Source organism: Loxodonta africana, chromosome 7 (assembly GCF_030014295.1).
Source record: "Loxodonta africana isolate mLoxAfr1 chromosome 7, mLoxAfr1.hap2, whole genome shotgun sequence".
NCBI lineage: Eukaryota > Metazoa > Chordata > Mammalia > Proboscidea > Elephantidae > Loxodonta > Loxodonta africana.
Window position 1 is genome coordinate 94,936,698 of NC_087348.1, and position 24,657 is coordinate 94,961,354.

Below are 24,657 nucleotides of genomic sequence, written 5' to 3' on the forward strand. Positions count from 1 at the left end.
TGTTCTAAATCCTAACCCCTAAATTTGTGGTTATAATCCTATTTGGGGATGGGTTTTCTTTGTTATACTAATGATACAGGACTGGTGTAGGATGTGTCTTAAATCAATCTCTTTTAAGATATAAAAGAGGATTAAACAAGCAAGCAAGAGAAGCAGAGACGGGGGAAGACAACCAAAGGAAGATCACCCAGGAGCAGGAGCTCAAAGAGACAAGGACCTTCCTCCAGAGCCCACAGAGAAAACACCTTCCCTTAGAGCCGGCACTCTAAACTGTGAGAAAATAAATTTCTTTTCATTAAAGCCACCCATTTGTGCTATTTCTGTGATAGCAGCACTAGATAACTAAGACAGGTCTAAAGATGGACAGCAGCAGGAAGGACTAAGAGGAAGAGAGAGATCCAAAAACTATTTCTTAAATGCAATTATTTTCTTTTAATGGCCAGGGGAAAAAGGTGAGGCAGAGAGAGACAGAAGCCTGAGCCCCAGATCAGCCAAAGTACAACTTCTTAAGTTCCTAGACTCTTGCCTAGGGCCCCAAGCTAACCAGACAGGCTTTACTCCTGGACGGGGCAGCTGTTTCAGGGTCACAGCACTGGATGGACCAGAGGCCTCAGAGTGAGGTTTACCACCACTAACAGTCACTGCAAATTCTGACTGTGTAATAACGCAAGGGGGTCTGTTTCTCTGGCAAAGTGCAGCAAAGATGGTTGGTTGTGACACAGATAGGAAGCCAGAGTCTTGTCTACCTGTAGGCTTTCAGTCAAGGACAAAAGTTCTTAAAGATTAAACTTGTTAGTTTCCATACCTTGTCCAGATCATTAAGATTTCCTGGTAAAAGGTTAAGTGCCATTCACTACTAGTTATGGAGGTCATGTATGTTAACAGTTAATAACACAGAATTTAGTGTTAGGCAATCCTGAATTTGATCCAACCTCTCTCATCTACTCCAGGACCTCATTCCTGCAGTTGACACTTCTCTCTTGTACCCCCTTCCACTGAATCATCAGAACACAAACATGCTGTGATAACATCATCTTTTTAATAAAACCCTCCTTTGAGTCCATATCCACTTCAAGATAGTGTTCCATTTCTGTTCTTCTTATCACCAAAACTCTCTCTCTCTCTGCCATCCCACTTTCTGTTCTCCCACTTTTGTGAATTTATTCTAGTTAGGCTTTCATCCCCATCATTCTACTGATACTGATTACCAAGGTCATCAATAACCTCCACATAAGCAACACTGGCAGATCCAAGGTTGATTTCTCAGTCTGATCTTACTCAATCTATGGGTTACATTTAGCACAACAATCAACCCTCCTTCTTGAAATACTTTGTTCACTTGGCCTCCAGGACACACTTCTCTCAGTTCTCATCTACTAGGAAGGCCACTCCTTCTCCGTTTACTTTGCTAGCTCTTCATCTCTCCAACCTGTAAACACTGGAGGTACCCCAGCACTCAAATTTCTTTTCTTCTTAAACTGCACTCATTCCCTAGTTGAGTGATCTCATCTAGTTCTGATTTTAAATAACAACTACATACTCTCTATTAATAAATTTGTATTTATAGTCCTGACTCCTTTCCCTTGAACTCCAGATGCATTTGCCCAAACTCAGCATTTCCACTTGGATGTCTAATAAACTTTTCAAATCAATACGTTCAAAAACCAGACCCTTATTACCACATCTAACCTGCTCTGCCACATGTCAGTAAATGGCAAATCAATTTTTTCAGTAATTCAGTCCCAAAATCTTGTAATCATTGTTGATTCCTCTCTTTCTAATACTATTTCATTGTGTCACTTGTACTTTCAAGATATTTCCTGTGTCCAACCACTTCTCACTTTTACTCCTACCAGTCTAGTCTAAGCTACCACTCTTACCTGAACTATTGCAACAGTCTTTCTCCATAAAAGCAGCCTAAGTGATCTGTTTAAAAATAAATCACATTACTTCTCAGCTCGAAACCCTCCAGTGGCTTCCCATCTCTGGCCGAATAAAAGCCACGTCCTCACAAGTCTTACTTGATCTGAAGCCCTGCTAGTTCTCTGACTGGTCTACCACTCTCCTTATTCTTTACTCACTTCAGGGACAGTGGTCTCTTTGGTGTTCCCCAGAACATAGGAAACATGTTCCCAAATCAAGTTCTTTGTATTCTTCATACCTGGAAAGCTCTTACCCCAGATTAATCTCATGGCTTGCTCCTTTTCTAGTTCTAGTTTTTGCTCAAATAACCTAAAAGAGAGGACTTCCCTCTGTACCCATATAAAATAGCATACCTCTCCCCTCTCCCATTACTCTCTTAACCCCTTTACTTTGCATTTTTCTCATAGTACTTGTACCTAGTTTTATCTAGAAACTCATAGTGAACCCCCCTGAGTACTATTTTCTGGGACCAGAGACAGCAACCTAGACATCTTGAAATAGGATCAGTAACACTCACTCTCAGAGGGTTTTTAGTGAGGCATGGGGGCTCGCCTTTAATCATTTCAATGGCCATGATGCCCAAGGACCAGAAGTCAACCTTGGGCCCATAGGCCTTTTGTGTCACAACCCATGGTGCCATCCAGTATGGGGTTCCCACCATGGTGCTCCGTTTGCTCTGCTCTGGGGTGATCTGGGCAGAGAATCCAAAATCAGCTAGAAAAGGAAAATAGGAGAAGGAAAGGATTTACATTTAGCATACTCCTTAGTAAGTGTTAGCTCTGTGCCTACCCCTTGGTGTCAAGCTCTGCCCGGCCCCCAGCCACTGCAATCCCTGATCTCTTCAAAGCTGGAATCACTTGACTTCCATCTACATGTCCAGCTCCTAGCTTGTCCCTTGTCCAACCCTAAAGAGTAGCGGGAGGAATATAAGAAACAACATCTGTCCTCCGACCTCTCCTCAAACTAGAAGGACTAGGCATCAAAGTCCAAGCTGCCCATTTTGGCCTTGATCACTTGGTCCAATTCTGTTTTGTTCTTGGAAGTCTTTCTCATGTCTCAGAATCTGGTAACGAGGTCCTTGCCTTATTCCCTAGGCATGAGTCCCTGGCTTAAATCCTAATCACCTACGATAGGCAAGGCCTTACTTTATCAGTTCCGCAACCTGTACCTCATGGCCAGAGGCTGCTAGGAGTCCTTTCACAAGCTGCTTATCCACCTGTGACGCAGCCTGTTTGTCTGGCCTACTGGTTCTTAGACCTTCGAAAAACTGTTCTGCCTACAGCTCATTTACATTATATTACAATTATATGTTTAAGTTATGAGGTCTTTGATAGCAAGAACTATGTCTTTGTAATCATCTTTGTATTCCCAGGGGGTCTGGTATATAATAGACATTGAATGAAAGTTTACTGAATAATGATTGAATGACAGAAAGTACGTACACTAAACTCTTTTTTTTGTATTATCTATTACATGTCTCTTTATCCTAGGCTGAGAACTCAATGGCAGACAACATGTACCCTCAATGCTCATCACAGGAACCAGCACATACCAGGCATTCAGCAAATTATTTTTGGCTGAAAGTATAAAGAACTGAAATGACATTCTATGACAGAGGAGTATAAAGAATCTGCATATCCCAGGAAATAAAGACCCACTGATGAGTCTTATAGCTACGATTATATAATTTCCACCCCACAGGGGACAGGATCCCACAGGAAAAAGAAGTACTATCACTCCTAAGACTCCTACTCACTTAGCTTGACAGAGCCATCCATTCCCAACAGGGTGTTGTCTCTCTTGTCTCTGTGAATGACCTGGTTCGAATGTAGAAACTCCAGGGCCTGCAGGCACTATTGAAGTGGTGTGGGCAGAGGGAGAAAGAAAAGACGTACAATACAGGAGAATCATAGAAAATCAACTAATCTAACCTCCTCTTTCTAAGAGAAAGTGAGGCCCCAATGAGTTAAAGGACTTGCCCCAAACAAGTGGCAGAGCTAAGTCTAGAACCAGGTCTCCTGACTCAGCATTTTCACAATGCTCCCTGTTGTTGTCTTCCCATTATAATGGTTTTGTTTAAGTGATGAAGTCCCTCCAATGTATTTACTTTGGTGTTTTAGAGAACATTAGGTCCTTGATTAAAAAAAAAAAACCTGAGGTCCAAGAAAAATTACTGAAGAAGAGTGGAAAGGATTTTGTAAAGAGAACTAGAGGAAAACAAAAAATAAGAGTCATATGGAAGTGATATTATTAGAAGCAGTTATGTTAGAGAGATAACCTTGTTTTGGTAAGGAGATATTTTGGACTGTTCCGGATATGTTGAATTTGACATACCATAGGGTCGCTATGAATCGGAATTGACTCGATGGCAACGGGTTTGGTTTTTGGCTTTATAGAACACTGACAGACAAATGTCCAGTAGGCAACTGAACATATCTTAAGTTCTGTACAGAGGTCTGAACTTGAGATAAACATTTACAAGTCATTTGGGAAGAGGTTTTTCTTTTAAGTTATCAGAATGGTTGAAACTGACAAAAAACAGAAGAGGATAAAGAAAAGAACCTTGGAAAACACCTATATTTAGCAGGCAGAATGAGTAACAAGGAGACAAAATGATACAATTAAAATGCCTTGTTCTATCACTACCTGACTAACCATATCATTCTAGACAAATCACTTACTCTCTCTAGGCTACTGATTTCCTATGTGTAAAATATGGGGATCAGATGATATAATCTCAGGTTTTCAACTAAATCCAATGGTTAGAAATGTCTACCAATTGAAAAACACGAAAGATGCAAACCAATAGGAAAATTCTATGTCAGTGGTCTTAATACTTTACTTTCTAAGAACTATCAACAGTTAAATTTAGAACAAACTTCATGTGGAGAGACTAATTAGGAAAAGAATGTCTAATAAGACTTCTTAGAGGGGCAATAATTAAAAAAGGCTGAGAAACACTTTATTACTGGTAGGGCAAAGAAAAGAAGTCAGGTCTCCTAAAAATGCCAGTCCTTTGTTAATTCCATTAACTTACTTGTGTGCTCTCTACATCCCAAGGTTCTTAATGCAAAGGTGACCATACTTTCTAGGACCGTATTTATTTCACGGGGTCTTATTTTCTCCTAACATTAAATATACAACTACATAATTTCATCTGTATGCCTCTAGATCTTACATCCTCAAGCCCCACCCCCTCTATTATACTTATCCTCACAAAATTCTGAACCTCATCTAAATGTCTACTCTTTTCAGTTATTGGGTCATTGGGAAATCCTAGTCTCTCATCAGCAAACATCCAGTATCCTCAACTGTTCTGAATATTCCCTTCATCTTCTTGCTGTAATGAAAACCTGGCTGTCTACTGAGGACACTGCTTCTCATGGAGCCCTTGTGGAGTTTTTTTTCTTTTTCTTTTTTCTTTCTCTTACACACATCAGCATATTACAGACCTTAGATATTAAACAGCCATGAGGAGAAATGAGGATAGTATTTTAAGTTTGTTTTCTATTTCTTTTGCTTGGAAATATTTTACCCTAGATTTTTGCTCAGCTTGCTTTTTCACATCATTCATATCTTCACTCAAATCTATGGTGACTAACCTGTCTAAAATAGTACTGTATTTTAATGCACCTTCCACATTTGTTTGCCAACATCCCCCCAAAAGGTATTTTCCTAAGTTCGCTATGCTAATTTTTTTACAGCAACATGTAAAAAAATTAGCATAGCTGAACATATGAAAATACAGGGGAGGCACAGTTGGCAAACAGGTGTAGAAAGCATGCACTGTTTGCGTAAAAATAAGTACCTCCTATGTCACTATCTTCTTACTCTTGATTATTTTCTTCGTAACACCGAAATAAAACAGGAGCGCAGAATAAAAATGATTAAAAAATATATATCCAGCAACTATAAAGAATAATGGTGAGTCCGTGAAACATATAACATGGTTGAATCTGGAGGATATTATGCTGAGTGAAATAACTCAGTCACAAAAGGATTGTATGATCTTATTATTATAAAAAGTCAAGAATAGGTACACACACAGAAAGCAATGTCTTTTGATGTTTACCAGGGATGGGAGGGGAGGGAGGGGAACCACTTGCTAGATAGTAGACACCAGTAATTTCTGGTTTTGAGAAAAGCAATACACAATATGGGAGAAGTCAGCACAACTTGACCAAGGTATATGAAGACACTGAGAGGTACACAAGAATAAAAGACAATTGCGTAAATATTATACAATTTTGTGACACCAGTAATAACCAAAAAATATGTGTGTGGTTACAGAGATATATATGTATGCTTTATGTATAAAGGAAGGTATATATGAGTACATTCACATGCATATATAGGTATATTTGTAGGCATAAGTATATACATTGTTTGGGTGTGCTACATACATATTCATATATATAATAAATCACATGGAGGGCACAGCTATGGAGATTTTCTAGACATATCCAAACACCCCGTGGGATTGGTTTACTGAGTTCAAGGGCTTGGGACCATAGCCTCATAGGACAACTCAGTCAAATGGCATAACATAGTTCATAAAGATAATGTTCTACCTAGTTTGGTGAGTAGCATCTGGGGCCTTAAAAGCTTACGGAAGGGCATCTAAGATACAACTATTGGTTTCTTCCTGTCTGGAGCAAAAAAGAATGAAGGAAACCAAAGACTCAAAGAAGAAACTAGTCCACAGCACTAAAAGACCACATGAACCACAGCCTCTCCTAACCTGAGACCAGGAGAACTAGTTGGTGCCCGGCTACCACTCCTATCAATTGTTCTGACCAGGGGCACTACAGAAGTCCTCAAATAGAATGGGAGAAAAATGTAGAACAAAACTCAAATTCCTAAAAAAGACCAGACTTACTGGACTGAAGAGACTAGAGGAAACCTGAGACTTTTACCCTAAGACACCCTTGGAACTTGGAACTGAAGCCTTTCCCAGAGGTCTCCTTTCAGCCAAATCATAGATTGGCTTATAAAATAAACACTATCACCTGTGAGGAATGTGTTCCCTTAAAAAATCAACCACATGAGACCAAATGATCAACATTTACCCAAAAGCAATGATGAAAAGGCAAGGAGGGGCAGGGAAGCTAGATCAATGGAAACAGAACAAACAACAGAACTAATGAGAATGCTGACACATTGTAAAAACTAATAACCAATGCCACGGAACAATTTGTACAAAAATTGTTAAATGGGAACCTAATTTGCTACGTAAGCTTTCACCAAAAACACAATAAAATGTTTACCAAAAAAAAAATGTATATGTATGTATATAGCAGTTACCTTTAAAGGTTGAAATTATGAATGATACTTTTATAATGCTTTTAGTACTTAACTAATTTTTCTTCAGTGGGTATAAATTTTATAATCAGAATAAAGTTATCATTAAAGAAAAATATCATGGTGATAGAAACTATGAAACACAGGTATGAAAAGAGAAGATGGAAGAGTCACTAATTTCTCCCACCTCCACACTGCCCAGGCTAAGATCCCATTAGGTGTGGGAATTTCAGGGGACATGGATATGGAGGCCACTTCCTGTCTGAGGCTGCTTGGTCCTTGGCCTTACCTCACGGCAGACAGCTGCAATCTGGCCTTCATCCATGCAGGTTTCTGTCACTACATCTGTCAGAGAGCCTCCAGCCAAGTATTCCATGACAACCCATAGCTCATCTCCCACGAGGTAACTGCAGAAGTACAGATAAAGGGTGAGAAGGAACAATCAGGGTACACTGAGACACTGCTTTGGGTTTCGAAGGCTAAGCACGTGCACGGAGTGAACCTGCATCTCAGTCAGCTGTGGAAGAGTCTAGGGTTCTTTAGCCTGGAGAAAAGCAGAACCTGGGGGACAGATCACTAACTTTAAAACTCTAAAGAATTTCTCCTGGAGAAAACAAAGCAGACATGTTCTGTGAAGCCTCAAAAGGCAGAACTAAGATCGCTAGGTTAAAGATAGAAAAAAACTAGAGTTCATTACAACATAAAAAAAAAAAAAATACTTTCTAAAATTAGAAAGATTAGAAATAAAATAGGTTGCTTTGTGAGGAGGCACAATTCTCACACCTCTAAAAACATCCAAGTAGCCCGCTGCCATCACATCAATTCTGACTCACCCCACTAGAAAGCACCCAAATATTGGACAAAGATGCTTTGGTCAAAAGGGCTTGGGATTTAAAGCCCATGTTACCAATACTCGGGAGAGTTACTAAACTTCCCTAGGAGTGCTAACTAGATCTGAGATTCACAAATGCAAGTACTGAGTCTTATTCAAGACTCTATCCCAGAATCCAACACAGTAGATGCCAATATTTACTGAATAAACGAATAAGTAAAAGGCCCGCTGGCTCCTCAGTTTGTGGGCGCTGCTGATGGGCTGGGCTCCCTTGGCTGACACAGGGGCAGCCCTGATACCACTCCCTTTCCACTCCTACATTTGTCACCTCAGTGGAGTCAGGGCCCAGCTAAAAGGCCAATGACTTCCAGGTCAAAGGGTGCCCTGGGGTGCCTGGTCCAACACCCTGCTTCTTTGGGCAGCTTTGTTGTGAAGGTTATCTCTCCCTCCCTCCCTTAAGAGGCTTCGTGGTGAAGAAAAGTCCTTTCTCCCTCTGAGCTGAGCTCTACACTGGTGCCACCCCCTCCCCATTCCCAGTTCTGTCCCCAGGCACAGAGCCTCCCTTATCCCTGAGCCCACTTTCCTGCAGGCAGAGGCCCAGACCCATCTCTGCCTCCCCACCTAACATGATTGTAGGCCTCTCACCCTGGCACCCTCTGCCAAAGGATCCTGTTTGTCTTTGTGCCCACATACTCAGGCTCTCTTGTGTATCTCTACCCCCACCCCAGCTCAGCACAGCATCTCATTCAGATGCTCATGAGTCCAGCATCTAAACTTAGTTTGAAAAAGCAGTTCACTGGTCTAGGGACCAGGACCAAAATAACCAAACCCATTGCTGTTGAATTCAGATTCATAACGAACCTATAGGACAGAGTAGAACTGCCCCATACACTTTCAAAGGAACACTTGGTGGATTTGAACTGCTGATGTTTTAGTTACCAGCTGTAGCTCTTAACCACTGTGCCACCAGGTTTTCCCTAGGGGCCAGAGATACTCAGAAATGTCACAATACGATTCCACTTACAAAGACAGAAAAATTTCCTAAAGTCCTTTTCTGTCCCTCCACTTCTCCCTCCTCCTTCCATCTGAACTTCACCAGGCTCTCAAATCCCTCTCCACCCCGGTCTGAGCTGCTGTTTCTCCTCTTCCACTTCTCCTCTTCCTTTTTGGAATTCTGCTGTTTCTCTTCCTCAAGGCACCCTCCTTCCAATCACCCTGTTTTCGTGTGTGCCCCTTGCCTCTGCCACCACTCCAGTTTGTACAGCCCAGACCCAGGGCCCAAGGAGGCCAAGGCCAAGTCCTACTTGTGTTGTTTGGGAGAAAGACCCAGCCATGAGTTGCTTTTTCCTGTCTGTCTGCTTAAAACGCTGTGCCCAGTGCTGGACCATGGGGAAGCCCCTCAGAGGGAGTGTCTTGCATGGGTCAGGGCGCTTGGTCAGGTGGGAGGTGCAGCCAGGAAGCATGAGAGGCCCAGGAGAAGGCCTTTTGGCACCAAGCAAGCACCATCCCTCTCAGGCCTTCGAGGTGGAGTCCAGCACCAAGGCCAAGGACTTCTGCCAGAACTTTGCCACCCGGCTGCTCCTCAAGACCTCCGAGGGGTTCAGCCTCTTTGTCAAAATTGCAGACAAGGTAGGTAATGTCCATTGTGAGGAGCTTACGGGACAGCAGGAGGAGGGCTGAGAGAAAGAGAGAGAGAGGGAGAAATAAAGAGAGAGAGGGAGAGAGAAGGAGAAAGAGACAGAGAGACATGCTTTGTATACAGCACCTAACTGTGCGAATCTCCTTCTTACGTATCTACAGTGGCTCCCTTTACTTGGAGCAGCTGCCCTGAAATCTCTCTCCTCTGAGGCATTGCGCAGCATGTCTTCAGACCCTGTTTGGAGCCATGTGCATGGGCACTCTATGTTCTGGTCACACCAGGCTCCTCACCCTGCCCCCACACACATGTGCTTTCCAGACTTTGTTCTGACTGGACCGTCAGCCCCCATGCCTGCAGCCAATTAACCCTTAACTAATCCTTGAAAGGAGGAGTGATTAACCCCATTTAATACATCACAAAACTAGGTAGGGTTCAGAGAGGTTAAGTAACTTATCAAAGGTCACACAGCAGGGACTCGATGCAGGTGGGTCTGACTCCAAAGCTCATGCCTCTGCCACCATCCCACATGGCCCTCCCTCCACATCTCTGCACACAGAAGTCTTAAAGGCCCAGCTGTAAAGTCCCTCCCCATGAGAAGGCTTCCCTGACCATCTCAGAATTAGATGCTCCCTCCTGTTTGTCTCTGACAATTCCTTGTCCACCCACGTCTGTCTCCTCACCTCACGCCTGTCCTTGTGCCAGGCACTGGGGGCTCAGAGGTGACCCCGATGAGATCCTGGACCCAGGATAGCCCAGAGCTTGTGGGAGGAGTCGGACATGGTTGCGAGAACATCAGCTTCAAGGAAGGGGCTGGGTCTCGCTCTCTGCCATGTCCCTGTGCTAGGGCAGTGTTCAGTAGACATTTGCTGAATGACTGAATGGAGACACTCAACAGGCACAGATGGGAGGAGGGTGGGGCTGATACAGGGAAACCCTTTCCGGCTGGGATTAAGTGTCTTTCTGGAGAAGGGGCCACCAGGAAGACCTTGGGTGGGAACACTGGAAAACACACTATTTGTTAAACTAAAATGGATGGACGAGAACAGACATGTCCCTAGGTCATCAGCATTCCTGAGAATGACTTCTTCTTCGACTTTGTCCGACACCTGATGGACTTGATAAAGAAAGCATGGCCAGTCAAGGATGGTAACATGAGGTCAGGGCCCTGGGGTCATCTGAGGCCCGGGGCAGGGTAGGTGCTTGCTCAGGGCCATAGCGTGAGGTCCACCTGGGTGGGAACCGAGGCCAGGCCTTCTCTGGGCTGGTGCTGGGCTAGGAAGGGCGTGGGCACCTCTCTGTGCTGGGACCTCCCTGTGATCAACTGCCCTATGCCACAGGAATCGTGCCCTCGCTCACCTACCAGGTGTTCTTTATGAAGAAGCTGTGGACCATCACAGTGCCAGGGAAGGACCCCACGGCTGATTCCATCTTCCACTATTACCAGGTGAGCTGCCCACTGCCTCTCTGCTCCTGTTGCCTCCCCTGCAGCTGCCAGCCCTGCTGTACTTCGTGATAGCAGAGTCCTCCTGCCCTTGCCAGGTGAGGGGCCTGTAACAGGATGGCCTCGAAGAGATTCCCAGAATCATGTTCACCCTTCCCAAACCACCGGGCCCCCAGGGAGTGGCCCAAGTTCGGGTCCTTCTCTTTCCCAGCCGTCCAGCCCTCAAAGGCTTGATTTTTCCTCTCCTGAGCTCCCAAATCCCTGCCTGTTCAGGTTCCTCCCTCGGTGCAGGGTTGTTTTTTGAATTCAAGATTCTGCTATTTGAACAAGGTGTATGCAGGGCCTCTGTGATTCATAAACAATTTCTAGCACAGGCCTAGTACCGAAATAAGGTAGGAGGGAAGCTCACATGCTGCATTTCCATTATGTGTCTGGCACCTTTTACTCATTCCGTCCTCTCAACAAACCCCAAGAAGTAGGCATGTTGTTCCCATTTTGTGGAGGGAGAAACTGAGACTCGGAGACGTTAGGTGATGTAATAAAGATCACACAGCTGATGGTCCTGGGGTTTGATTCAAGGTATTTGTGACTGCAGACTCAGTGCTCTTTTCTGGGCTACAGCCTGTTCACCATTCTGTGGGAGAGACAAGCCAGGAGGTTGGGAGGGACCAGGGAAGCAGGAATGGCGGCTCCTATGGCAGAGAGAATCCTAGCCTGGAGTCAGAGGACTGCTGTCATCTAAACCTGGGATCTGCTTTTCCCTCACGCCTTCTTCCCACCTCCACACCATGAATGAATGGAAAGATGGTGGGTAGGTGTGTGGATGGATGGGTAGATGGATCCATGGGTGGACAGATGAACGGGGGACAGGTGGGTAGATGGATATGGATGGGTGCATAGGTAGGTTGGTGGGTGGGCAGATGGATGGGTGAGTGGATGTCCTCAGGTCAGTCTCAGTTTCCCTACCCTTCAAATAGTAGATAAGACACCCTGAAGGCTCCAGGGGCCTGTGGGCAACACTGGCCCTTCAGAGACTTTATCTCTCCTTTTGGTCCACTCTCCATCCTCAGTCACTCTGGTTCTGGGTTAGGGAGTTCTAAGGCGGCGAGAGGAGCCAGTGCTAAGAATGAAACCAGCCAGTCTCAAGGGAACATAATGACAGGATGCCTTTCCCAAGGGAGGACAGGGCCTGGAGGGTCAGGAGTGTGGAACGGAACAGTCTCAGGTTCACCAGCTGATCACTCCCAATTTAGTCATCTTTGCAATGGGGCTGCTCACCTCACTGAACTGTTCAGAGAGGAAATGAGATAATATTCATACATGGCTATGTTTTCAAACTATAACATGCTGGATCTAAACAGGCATAATTGCTATTTCCCTGTACTATGCCATTTCCCCTTGGGAAGAGGCGTCACCTGAGGCTGGAGAAGCAGGTGGGGGTAAGGCAGTAGACTCTGGCCTTGAGGGTGCAGGGGAAGGAGCCCACTGCCTCCAGGTCCCGCCATTCCTGTGACCTGTCTGTCTCTGGCAGGAGTTGCCCACGTATCTCTGAGGCTAACATAAGTGCACAAAGGAGAAGGTGCTGCAGGTGGGGGCACTTATCTACAGGGTCAAGTTTGAGGAGGACAAATCCTACTTCCCCAGTATCCCCAAGCTGCTTCAGGAGCTGGTGCCCCAGGACCTCATCCGGCAGATCTCGCCTGATGACTGGAAATGGGTGAGCATGGGAGAGGAAGAAGCAATGGGGGGGAGGGGGCTTGAATGGGTCTCTGAGCACCCCAGAAGTCAAGGGGGAAGGTCCTGGATAGCCGCCCAGGGAGGTACGTCTTGTGACTCCTGTGTGTGATCAAGCCGCCCTCCCTTTCTTTCCTCCACCTGCTTTATTCTCCTATCCTCCAATACAGAGGGTTCAGCTGGCCACTTGGCAGTAACTTGCTCCCTTCTGGTTACCATGATGACTTGAGTTTACTTGATACCCACAGGTCTGCCTGCCTTGGGGGCAGGAGAGAGGCCAAGAAAGTCCTGGCTCTGAGAGCCTATTACCTGAGACAAAGGGGGAGCCCCTCATGGCCTCTAGGACTGCCCATCCTATACCTGGCCCTTCAGAGCCCACGACAGCTACTGACAGTACAGAATAGGTCGGGAGTGGCAGGGGAGGGGCCTCTGCGTCAGGCAGTGTCCTGGGCCCGCCCCTGACTCCCTGTCCCCTGGAGTCCATCATTGCCTACTTCAATAAACACGCAGGCAAGTCCAAGGAGGAGACCAAGCTGGCCTTCCTGATACTCATTTTCAAGTGGCCCACCTTTGGCTCAGCCTTCTTTGAGGTGAGGGTACCTTGTGGGGTCCTTCTCTGAGAGGAGGAAGAGGGTAAGAAGAGGGATGAGAAGGCACAGAGAGTTCCCCCAGGACTGCGGAAAAGAGCAATCCCTTCTGCCACCTTCCCTGTCGAGGAAAGGGGGCAAGCACCTCAGCCTTGTCCTACATGCTAAGTGCTGAATCCTGGGGGCACAGAAGCCCATGTGCTCAGCCTGACAAGGGAGGCAGATATGCAAACAGGTGAGGGTAATGGAGAATGATCTGTCCTATGACAGTGGGAAGCCTTCACAGAGGTGGCAGAGCCCAAGAGGACCTGCCCAGACTGAGGAGAAGGGCCAGGGAGGTTTCCTGGTGGAGGTAACACCTGAACTTTCCAGGGAGCCCCTGGGGAGAGTGTTCTTGGAGGAGGGCACAGTGTGTGCAAAGGCCCAGAGGTGTGAGATCTCAGGCCTGGGCAGGAAATGCAAGTGGTGGAGGGTGGATGAGCCCTAGGGTGTGAGGTGAGCCGACCAGGGTGAGGAAGGTTGTTGAGCAGGTGAGGGCATTGTGTTTCCTCCTGCGGGTGGTGCAGCCTTGGAGGGTTTTGAACACGGAGGCTAGGACCAGGAGCCCACTCTGGCTCCGGGGTGGAGGATGACTCCAAGGGGCCCAGTCTGAGAGGCAGAATGGTGAGGAGTCTAGTGAGAGAGGCTGAAGGGGTAGGTCAGGATGGAGGGGGGATAACTTTGTTGCATACCTAGGATGGGAGGCCTTTTGGGAAGCTTGAAGGAAAGAGAGGTGGGATGGTAGCTGGAGGCAGGTGTGAGGTTCAAGAAGGGTTTTCTTTAAGTTGGGAGGCATTAGAGCTGAGGGAAAAGAGACAGCAGAGACTCCTGGAGAAGGAGGATAGAAGGGATGGTTGAAAGAGGTTCCAGAAGCAAGGGGAGTGGACAGGGCCCAGAGCACTGAGGGAGAAGGGGTTGGGGGGGAGGATCAGGTAAGATGGTAGCTTGGGGGGTTAGAGCAGTCTGATGGCTCCCATTTTCTCTGTGAGGTCTTCTGCTGCGGGTGGAGGTGAGGAGAGTGGCGTAGCAGTCACTATGGGAGAGAGAGCTGTTCCGGATCCTCTGCTGTGGGGAGTGAGGGGTAATCTGGGGACCCATGAAGGGATTGGGGTAGCACTGAGGATCCAGCAGAAGTGGAAACTGTAAGGTCTGGCAGGGCCAACAGTACCTCTCTGCACCCCTGGAACCAAGCAGGTGGCAGAAGAGGTTGATTTTATCCTAGCTTCATTCTTGTCCCCAAATGCACATAGATTTTCCTATTCTCAGTCCTCCCATCTTATGGTTTCCTGTCTTTCTTCACTAGCAAACTACCGAGCCAAATTTCCCTGAGATCCTCTTAATTGCCATCAACAAGTATGGAGTCAGCCTCATTGATCCCAGAACCAAGGTGAGGAGTGACAGGAGTGAGCAGGCAGGGGTGGGCTTCTTCTCTACCAGCATGGTGGCCTCAGAAGGGCCTGCATCTGGGACACAGTGCACCCTAGACCCAAATCCTGGAAGCCCCTACCAGACCATCCTCACTCTCATCTGCCCCTCTCAGCCACCCTTCTTGAAAGATTGTCTGTATTTGCTGGGTCCACTTCCTTACTAAATCTAAGGAACTCTAATTAATATTTGGCCTTTCACAGGTGGGGACGGGAAAGCTGGTAACAGGGAACCCAAAGTTGAGAAAAGAGAGTGTTGACATGTCATGGGGCTGTTAACCAATGTCACAAAACAATGTGTGCTAGGTGTTTAATGAGAAACTAGTTTGTTCTGTAAACCTTCATCTGAAGTACAATAAAAAAAAAAATTGGCCTTTCAGCACCATCGGATGCTACCAGCCACTCCCTCCTTCCAAAATGCTCTTTGCTTGTATTGGTCAAGATGGTCAGGTTGTTCAGGGGTAAAACATGTCCCTGTTGCTTGTATGTGTGAGCCAGAGCAATCCTGACCCGGGGACCAGGAAGTACAGTCCTACCACGTGCCCAGAAGGGGGCAGCACCTATCGTTGGCCAACAGCACCGATGACCACCATCCCCTCTTTGGCATGTGCCACACTTTCCTGATTTTCCTCTTATCTCTCTGGTCATTTATTCTCAGACACTTTAGTGGGCCTCTTCTCTACCCAGCCCATAATTGTTCCAAGCCCCAAGACTCTGTCCTTAGCCTTCTTTCTCCCTCCTCAAACTCCCTAGGTGATATTACCCAGGCTCACTTTAGTTCCCTCAGGCCTCATCCAGCTTTCCAATTTGAGCCCTATGTACCCAACACCCTACTGGTCTAGCCTAGCTATCCCACCAACTGGTCCAAATCAAGGCATGGGAGACGGAGCACCTGCTTCCTACAGCAGCTCCGTGGCGGAACTGGCCTCTTCCTGCTGCGCCTTTTCTTGTCAGAGGGCCTTTTGTGCTATGCTGTCTGTGGGCTGGACCTGGGGGGCAGTGAGACCAGGGGGTCCAGGCTGTGCAGCTTCATGCCCTTTCCGCTTCCTCAGGACATCTTGACCACTCACCCCTTCACCAAGATCTCCAACTGGAGCAGTGGCAACACCTACTTCCACATCACCATCGGGAACCTGGTGCGCGGGAGCAAGCTGCTCTGTGAGACATCACTGGTGAGAGCCCTTCCTTCTGGGCCTGGTGGGCTCACTGCCTTGTCTGCAACTTCAGCCATCCTCTCAGCCCCTGGGACAAATACAAGGAGTGCTGTAAGGGTCAAGGTCAGATTGGGGCCAGGGTCAGAGGCCAGTTTAGGGGTGGCGAGGGGGCTTAACCCCTCATTCACTCAACAACAATTTTGTGAGTGTCTTCAGTATCTGGGTATTGAGTCTGTGGTTGTAGCTCTTTGGCCCCTGAGTTCAACAGCAGAACCATTAGCAATGAGGCCTCCTGGACTGAGCTCAAACTTCCAAGGAGACCTCAGCTGGGATAGACTTTAGAGCCATTCCTGGAGGTAGGCATCTAGAATTTGAAGGATCCACAAGCTGTGGACTTTATGTGAGATCACAACATCTTAGAACCTTAGACACAGGGCTGGATGAATCCAACCCTTCAACTGTCCAGATGGGGAGACTGAGTCCAAAGGAGGACAGGATTTGCCTTGTACCAGCGTTCTGCCCCCAGCCCTGGGTTCTCCCCACAGTACAGTTTCCTGAAGGCTGTGTTCTGGTTCGAGTGGGCAGGCCCTGTTCTACTCTGTGCCCTGCTTATCTTGACCCTGTGTTCAGGGCTACAAGATGGATGATCTCCTGACTTTCTACATTAGCCAGATGCTCACGGCCATGAGCAAACAGCGGGGCTCCAGGAGCAGCAAGTGAACAGAGGTGAGGAAGGGCTGGCTCCGTGCTTGCTATTTAGACAGCAGCTGGCTGAGGCCCATAAGCTACTGTTGCAGATGGGGGAAGACTTCGGCTATCCAGGCAGGAAGGCTGGACTGGCTGGACACCACTGACTGTACCAACTTGGTCTCTGATCCTTCTTCCAGTGAGGCAGCCTTGCTGGTATGCAGAATCCCCACTTCTTCCACCCTTGAAGTACCTGGGTTGGATTCTAGTACAGGCTTCCTATGGCATTCCCGGTTGTAAGAGGCTCCAATCCTTGGATGCATCTCCTATCTCAGACCAGCCCCACCATGCAACCCCCCTTTAACTTCCTGTGCACTGTTGGTACACAGAGGGATCAAGAGGACAACCCAGCTCTCCATACTGGGAGGGCCCAAATGAAATGCGCATTGAATATTCTGAAGACTAAGGGCCTGGGATCTTTAGCTGGGACCAGGGAGACAGGCCACTTTTATATATTGCAGTGTGAGTTCTGGGTCCATGCTGAATCTCCCCTGGTCATCTCAGGGCATAAAGTGTGTATTTTATCCTCTGGCCCTTTAGTCTTTTTCCTGGGGGAAGGGGAGTGTGTGTGTGTGTGGGGCCGGAACAGGATCCTTAAGGGAGCAGCCTGTATAACTACTTCCTGTGTGTCTGCAGGGCCAAACTGGTCTGTTTGGGGGTCAGGGTGCCTACGCCCAGGCCAACCCGGTCTGAGTTTGGGGGCTGGGGTGCCTGAGCCCAAGGTGTGCTTGGAACTGGCTTAAAGGATGCTGGGATGAGGGTAGGTTGGGGGAAATGCTAGGAGTCAGTGGGAGTCAACCTGGACAGAAGGGAGCTGAGTGTGCATGAGCTGGGGATATAGAAGAGGAAGCAGTTTCTGGGCCTTAACTAGGGCCAGTGAAGTCAGAGTGGTCCCTACATCTTTCCAGAAACATCTCTTTTTCTCATCAAGACACATTCAAGAACGCCAAGAACAATGCTGCATGGGGCTAACATCCACAGGGTATCTGTAAAGAGTTACTTTATGACTGGGGTGGGAAGAACAAGTTTGGGCACGACCTGGGCAGGTCTGGGGGTAGGGGACTTCAGGCATAGAGGCCGGGGGATCCTCCTGGGATGTTGCTAGGATGAGTGCCTGGAAAAGTGACAGTAAATAATCCCATTGAGGTGGGAGTACTTGTGACCCCAAAATCTCGATCTCTGTTTGCCTTTGATGTTCCTGATATTTCAGCAGAGTCAAGTCCTGCTTCCCCTAACACACCCAAGGGCTGAAGTTGTTCCCATCTATGTGCTCAACGACTCCACAGGGAGCGCTATTCCTGTTCTCCCCAGCTGCCTGGGTAGGAGGGGGAGAGGGAGGTATGGGAGGACGTGGAGGCCTAAACCAGCTGGCCCTGATCATGTGGCTGTCTAAGGAGACATTCCAGCCCCATCAATGTTTACATGACTCTACAGTCAGCCCAGGATAAAATCTGAACCAGAAGGAAGGTGCTGTGGTGATCTGCCTCTACACCATCATCATACAGGTGGGGATGATAAGGCCCAGTGAGGGAGTGTAAATGGGTGATGGTCACACAGTGGAACTCAATTCACTGCTACTAATATCCAGCTCCTCCAGACAAAAGGGCTCCAGATGCTTGTTGAAAGCTCTAGTTTCCCTGCAAGGCCAAAGGTAAGCATGGGACTGTGCCCACCATCCCATTGATGAATCAGCCAATGACAAGCTATGAGGAGGCATCCCACAACACACTGGAGCAGAGAATGTGTATGGACGATGAGACCTTTGCCCCTGACTCATGCCCGTGTCACCACTCATCCTCTGGCTCAGGATGATATCACTTTTGCATTTGCCCCCAGTCCTGGGTGATCACAGAAGGTCCCAAAGTGTACACCACTACTGTTTCGCTTCCGGAGACGTTGCCTTTATTTACAGGCTGATGTTCATTACAGTCACTCCTTTCGCAGGGACTACTATAGGATTAGGATGAAAAAAACCCAATACTACCCAGAAAACCACCATCTCCAACTCCAAGACCACACACAACTGTTTTCCCCTTGCCCTTGAGATGCATTCTTTATAGAAAGGCTGGGCCAGATGGACTCCTGAGAGCCTCAATGGTCCTTCTCCACTCCTTTCTGTACCACTCCTCAACATCACCACCCATAGAGACAGAGAGGAAGAAGGATGTGAGGTGTGGCTATTTCTTCTCCCAGAAAATCCTAAAGCTGGAATCTGCTGTTAAAATGGATTCCTGGGAGGGGATCTAACCATGGGGGACTCTTTGGGGTGTGTCTTAGGAAGGGGGGCCACTTTGGAGGGCATTTTCCATTCATCCACCTTAATGACAGGCAAGGCAGTTCGGAGGGCGGACCGTCTGGTGGCCCACTGAGTGGGTTCTTTGGTTAGTTCAAAGGGCTTCTTTTTGGGCTCTGGCGGTTTAACGTCATCCTTGGCAGGCATCAGGGGTTTGATGTTTTTCTTGGTTGGTGGTGTTTTGGCTTTCTTCTTGGGGGGTACTGTCAAATGGAAGACACTTGAGTGGTTACTTTTCCTGCTGTCTATACTTGGGTAGGGGGCTTTTACAGTCCAAGGACTTTCTGAGACTTGGTTGAGAGGCTGTGTGGATAAAACTTCTCGAATCTCTCTCTCTTGGAGGTCCATACCCTGAGTACCTGTGGGATAAAAAAAAAATAGAAACAAATTCCTCAAATGTCACTTCTCCAAACTCTGCTCGCCATGTGATTAAATCTAGTCATTCCTCAAATATTAGCACCTTACACTCTCAGGTTCTTCCCTCCAAACTCTCCCACCCCAAGATTTTGTGCAGATGTTATTATGGTCCTCCAATTCTGCCTGGGACTGAAGAGTCCACTGTGTGAGGCTTTAGGTCACCAAGGGAGCTCTCAAAAGGCATGGACTGACATTTGCTTGACATCACTGCTTCCAAATTAACTTAAATAGAAAAATGAACTCTTCCTCAATAGAATGTGAGCTTGAAGGCAGGGGGAAAAAAAAATTTCTTTTTTGTCTGACTGATGGAAAAAATAGGTAATAGAGACTTCTAATAATGGAACTAGGAAATTGGGACAAATCCTCTTACTTAAAACAAATTAAAACCAATAAAACATCTTAAAATTATCCAAGAGTTAACATAGTGAGGAACTGTGGGGCCAAAATCTAAAAGAATGTGAGTCTCCAAAGAAATCCAGGATTCAAAGTTATTTTTACTGAGTGTAATTTCAATCTGAAGACACAACTACACAAATAATCTGCATTTTTGTCAGCTTCATGGAAGGACATTTTCATTGGACTTCAATCTGTAGGTCAATTCCATGACAACTAATATCTTTATGATATTGAGTTTTCTCATTCATGAACATGGTATACTGCTCTATTTGTGGCTTCTTTAATTTCCTTCAGAAAGTTCTGTACTTTTCAGGGGCCCTTTATATATCTTCCTTTGTGAGGGCTTCCAAAGCTTTCATTAAAGTTATTCCTTAAGTATTGTATGTCTCTGTGCTATTCTAAGGGATGTTATTTCAAAATTTTATAATTTTCCAATTATTCATTGCTAATTTTTAATATGTAGACATACAACTGATTTTCATAAATCAATCTTGTATCTAACTCACTTCTTAGTTCCAATAGGTTTGTTTGTTGTTGTTTGATTCCTTAGAATTTCTTATGTAAACAATCATATCATCTGTGAACCAGGACAGTTTTCTTTCTTCCTTTTCAATCTTTGCACCTGTTATTCCTTTTTCTTGCCATATTATACTGGCTAGGATCTCCATGACAATGCTGAATAGAAGTAGTGAAAGTAGATATATCCCTGCCTTATTCTTATTCTTATTCAGTGTTTCACAATTAAGTAGGATAATGGCTATGTTTTTTTTTGCGATACCTTTTATCAGATTGAGGGAAGTTCCGTTCTATTCCTAGTTTGCCAAGACTGTTTATCATAAATGGGTGTCGAATTTTTTCCCTATATTTTAATGTAGTGGATTATATTCATTTTCAAAGGTTAAATCCATCTTGTACTACTGATCTCACTTGCTCATGGTGTATTAGCCTTTTTATATACTGGCAGATTCAGTTTGTTAATATTTGTTAAGAATTTTTATGCCTAATTCATGAGTGATATTGACCTGTAAATTCAGTTTTCTTGCAATGTCTTTGAGAGGTTTTGATACCAGAGTATTAATGGCTTCAAAGAATGAGTTAAGAAGTGTGCCTCCCTCTTTTTCCCTGAGTTTGTGTAAAATTGGTATTATTTCTTCCTGAAAAATTTGATTCACCAATGCTGGGCCTAGAATTTCTTTGTGGTGAGGTGTTTGATATATGAATTCGATTCTCACAGACAATGGGTTATTTAAATTTTCTATTTTTCTCTCAGTTCTGGTACATTGTGCATTTTAAAGAATTTGTCCATTTAAGTTTTCAGATTTAATGGCATAAAAATGTTCATAATATTCCCTTATCTTCCTTTTTATGTCTAGCATCTGTAGAGATATTCTCTCTTAAATCTGGCAATCTCTCTCTATGTATGTCTGTGAAACCAAAAGCCCAAACCCAGTGCCATCGAGTCGATTCCGACTCATAGCGACCCAACAGGACAGAGCAGAACTGCCCCATAGAGTTTCCAAGGAGTGCCTGATGGATTCGAACTGCCAACCCTTTGGTTCACAGCCATAGCACGTAACCACTACACCACCAGGGTTTCCATATATGTCTATATCTATGTTTTATAGATATATGTCCATCTGTTCATCTCTCTTGATACGAGTTTATCAGTTTTATTAATTTTTGCAAAGAACATAAAAAAAATTTTGGTAAAAGTATTCATAGCCAAAAATACATTATTTCAACAATTTCTACACGTATAATTCAGTGACATCGGTTATATTCTTCAAGTTGTGTTACCATTCTCACTATCCTTTTCCATGTTATGATACCACCATTTTCTTAAACTCACTGGCCCCAAGCTTCCCATCCAAGTTTTCCAGTTGTTGTTGTTCATTTAATCTCATACAGATAATTCTTTAAAAGAGCACAATGCTCAAAGCAGATGTACTTTACTAATTAAAATATGCTATTTTTGGTTCAAAGACTTCAGGGGATAGTTTTGGTATAAGGTTTAAATTTTAAAGATTATCTCAGGACAATAGTTTCAGGGGCTCACCCAACCTGAATGGCTCCAGAAAGTCTGGATTCCATTGAGTACCTGAAATTCTGTTCTACATTTCCCCCCTTTTGGTCACTATTCTTCTATACAATCTTTGATCAAAACGAAAGAACCAACTTAAAAAAAAAATTTTGTTTATTGTACTTTAGAAGGAGGTTTACATAGTAAACTAGTTTCTCATTAAACAATTAATAGACACATTGTTTTGTGACATTAGTTGCCAACCCCAAGACATGTCAACATTCTCCCCTTCTCAACCTTGGGTTCCCCAATACCAGCTTTCCTGTTCCCTCCTGTCTTCTCGTCCTTGTCCTTGGGCTGGTGTGCCCACTTAATCTCATTTTGTTTTATGGTCCTGCCTAATCTTTGGCTGAAGGGTGAACCTCAGCAGTGACTTTATTACTGAGCAATAATGGTGTCCAACTCTTGGGGTTTCTCCAGTCTCTGTCAGTCCAGTAAGTCTGGTCTTTTTTGTGTGTGTCCGAGTTAGAGTTTTGTTCTACATTTTTCTCCAGCTCTGTCCGGAACCCTCTATTGTGATCCCTGTCAGAGCAGTCCGTAGTGGTAGCTGGGCACCATCTAGTTGTATGGGACTCAGTCTGGTGGACGCTGTGGTAGTTGTGATCCACTAGTCTTTTGGACTAATCTTTCCCTTGTGTCTTTGGTTTTCTTCATTCTCCCTTGCTCCTGAAGGGGTGAGACCAGCGGAGTATCTTACTTAGATGGCCACTCACAAGCTTTTAAGACCCCAGATCCTACTCACCAAAGTAGAACGTAGAGTATTTTTTATAAACTATGTTATGCCAATTGAGCTAGATGTTTCCCGAGATCATGGTCCCCATAGCCCTTAGCCCAGTGATCTGGACCCTCAGGGAGTTTGGATGTGTCTACGGAGCTTCCATGACCTTGCCTTGGACCAGTTGTGCTGGCTTCCCCAGTTTGTGTACTTCATCTAAGTCACCACTTATCTATTGTCTATTCAGTGTTTTTCCCACCCACCCCTCCTGTCTGTCATAACCATCAAAGATTGTTTCTTTTTGTGTGTAAACCTTTCCTTAAGCTTTTATAGTAGTGGTCTCATACAATATTTGTTCTTTTGTGACTCACTCATTTCACTCAGCATAATGGCCTACAGATTCATCCATGTTGTGAGATGTTTTGCAGACTCATCATTATTCTTTATCATTGTGTAGTACTCCACTGTCTGTATGTACCATAGTTTGTTTATTCATTCACCTGTTGATGGACACCATCTTTTTGCTATTGTGAACAATGCTGCAATGAACATGGGTGTGCATATGTCTACTCGTGTGACAACACTTATTTCTCTAGGAGTGGGACTGCTGGATCATATGGCATTTCAATTTCTAGCTTTCTTAGGGAGTGCCATATCATTTTTCAAAATGGTTATACCATTTGCCATTCCCACTAGCAAGTGCATAAGAGTTCCGATCTTCCCACAGCCTCTCCAACATTTGTTATCTTCTGTTTGTTTTTTTTTTTTTGTGCCAATAATGTTGGGATGAGATAGTATCTCACTGTGGTTTTGATTTGCATTTCTTTAATGGCTAGTAATCTTGAGCATTTCCTCATGCATCTATTAGCCACTTGAATGTCTTCTAGGATGACGTGTCTGTTCATATCCTTCGCCCATTTTTATTTAATTGAACTTTGGATGAAAGTTAACAGAAGAAAGTAGTTTTTCATCAAATAGTATACACACTGTTGTATAACATTGGTTAACAGCCCCACGACATGTCAACACTCTCCCTTCTTAACCCTGGGTTCCCTATTACCAGCTTTCCTGTTCCCTCCTACCTTCCAGTCCTTGTCCCAGGGCTGGTGCACTCCTTTAGTCTTGTTTTGTTCCATGGGCCTGTTCAATCTTTGGCTGAAGGGTGAACCCCAGGAGTGGCCTCATTACTGACCTGAAAACTTGTCCAGAGGCCATGCTCTCAGGGTTTCTCCAGTCTCTGTCAGGCCAAGAAATCTGGTCTTTCTTTTTGAGTTCGAATTTTGTTCTACATTTTTCTCCAGCTCTGTCTGGGACCCTCTATTGTGATCCCTGTCAGAGCAGTCAGTGGTGGTAGCTGGGCACCATCCAGCTGGGCTCAACTCAGTCTGGTGGAGGCCATGGTAGATGTGGTCCATCAGTCCTTTGGACTAATCTTTCCCTTGTGTCTTTAGCTGTCTTCATTTCCTTGCTCCCAGCCTTTGCCCATTTTTTAATTGGATTATTTGTCTTTTTGTTGTAGAGGTGTTAAGATTTTCCTGTGGAATTTAGAGATTGGACCTTTGCTGGATTTGTCATAACCAAACTGTTTCCCAGTCTGTAGGTTCCTTTTTTACTCTTTTGGTGAAGTCTTTTGAAGAGCATAAGTGTTAATTTTGAAAAGACCCCAGTTATCTAGCTTATCTTCTGATGTTTGCGTATTGCTAATTACAGTTAATGTTATGCCTTGTATTAGGGTTTCTAGCATTGACCCTATTTTTTCTTCTATGATCTTTATAGTTTTTGGTTTTATATTTAGGTCTTTGAGCCATTTAAATTAGTTTTTGTGTATGGTGTGAGGTGTGGGTCCTATTTCATTTTTTTGCAGGTGGACATCCTGTTTTGCCAGCACCATTTGTTAAAAAGACTGTCTTTTTCCCTGTTTGATGGACTTTGGGC

General features: G+C 45.3%; 1 protein-coding gene across 1 annotated transcript; it reads right to left on the minus strand.

Moving 5' to 3' along the window:
• Positions 1 to 432: 432 nt before the first annotated feature.
• On the minus strand, positions 433 to 8,024 carry LOC104846721 (serine/threonine-protein kinase PAK 1-like). Its single transcript, XM_064289518.1, has 4 exons — positions 7,514 to 8,024; positions 3,680 to 3,776; positions 2,441 to 2,637; positions 433 to 753 (listed from the first exon to the last, which is right to left on the minus strand). The coding sequence occupies exons 1-4, from the start codon at positions 7,598 to 7,600 to the stop codon at positions 433 to 435; spliced, it is 702 nt and encodes a 233-aa protein (XP_064145588.1). The 5' UTR covers positions 7,601 to 8,024.
• Positions 8,025 to 24,657: the final 16,633 nt, after the last annotated feature.

Excerpts from the sequence above, each read along its gene's own strand:
- LOC104846721 (XM_064289518.1), bottom strand. The coding sequence starts at position 7,600 with ATGGAATACTTGGCTGGAGGCTCTCTGACAGATGTAGTGACAGAAACC. Across the intron at positions 2,638-3,679 it reads GGATGGCTCTGTCAAGCTAA|CTGATTTTGGATTCTCTGCC; the intron begins GTGAGTAGGAGT and ends TTCCTTTTCTAG. Across the intron at positions 754-2,440 it reads TCACTAAAAACCCTCTGAGA|CCTACAGGTAGACAAGACTC; the intron begins GTGAGTGTTACT and ends CTTGACTGAAAG.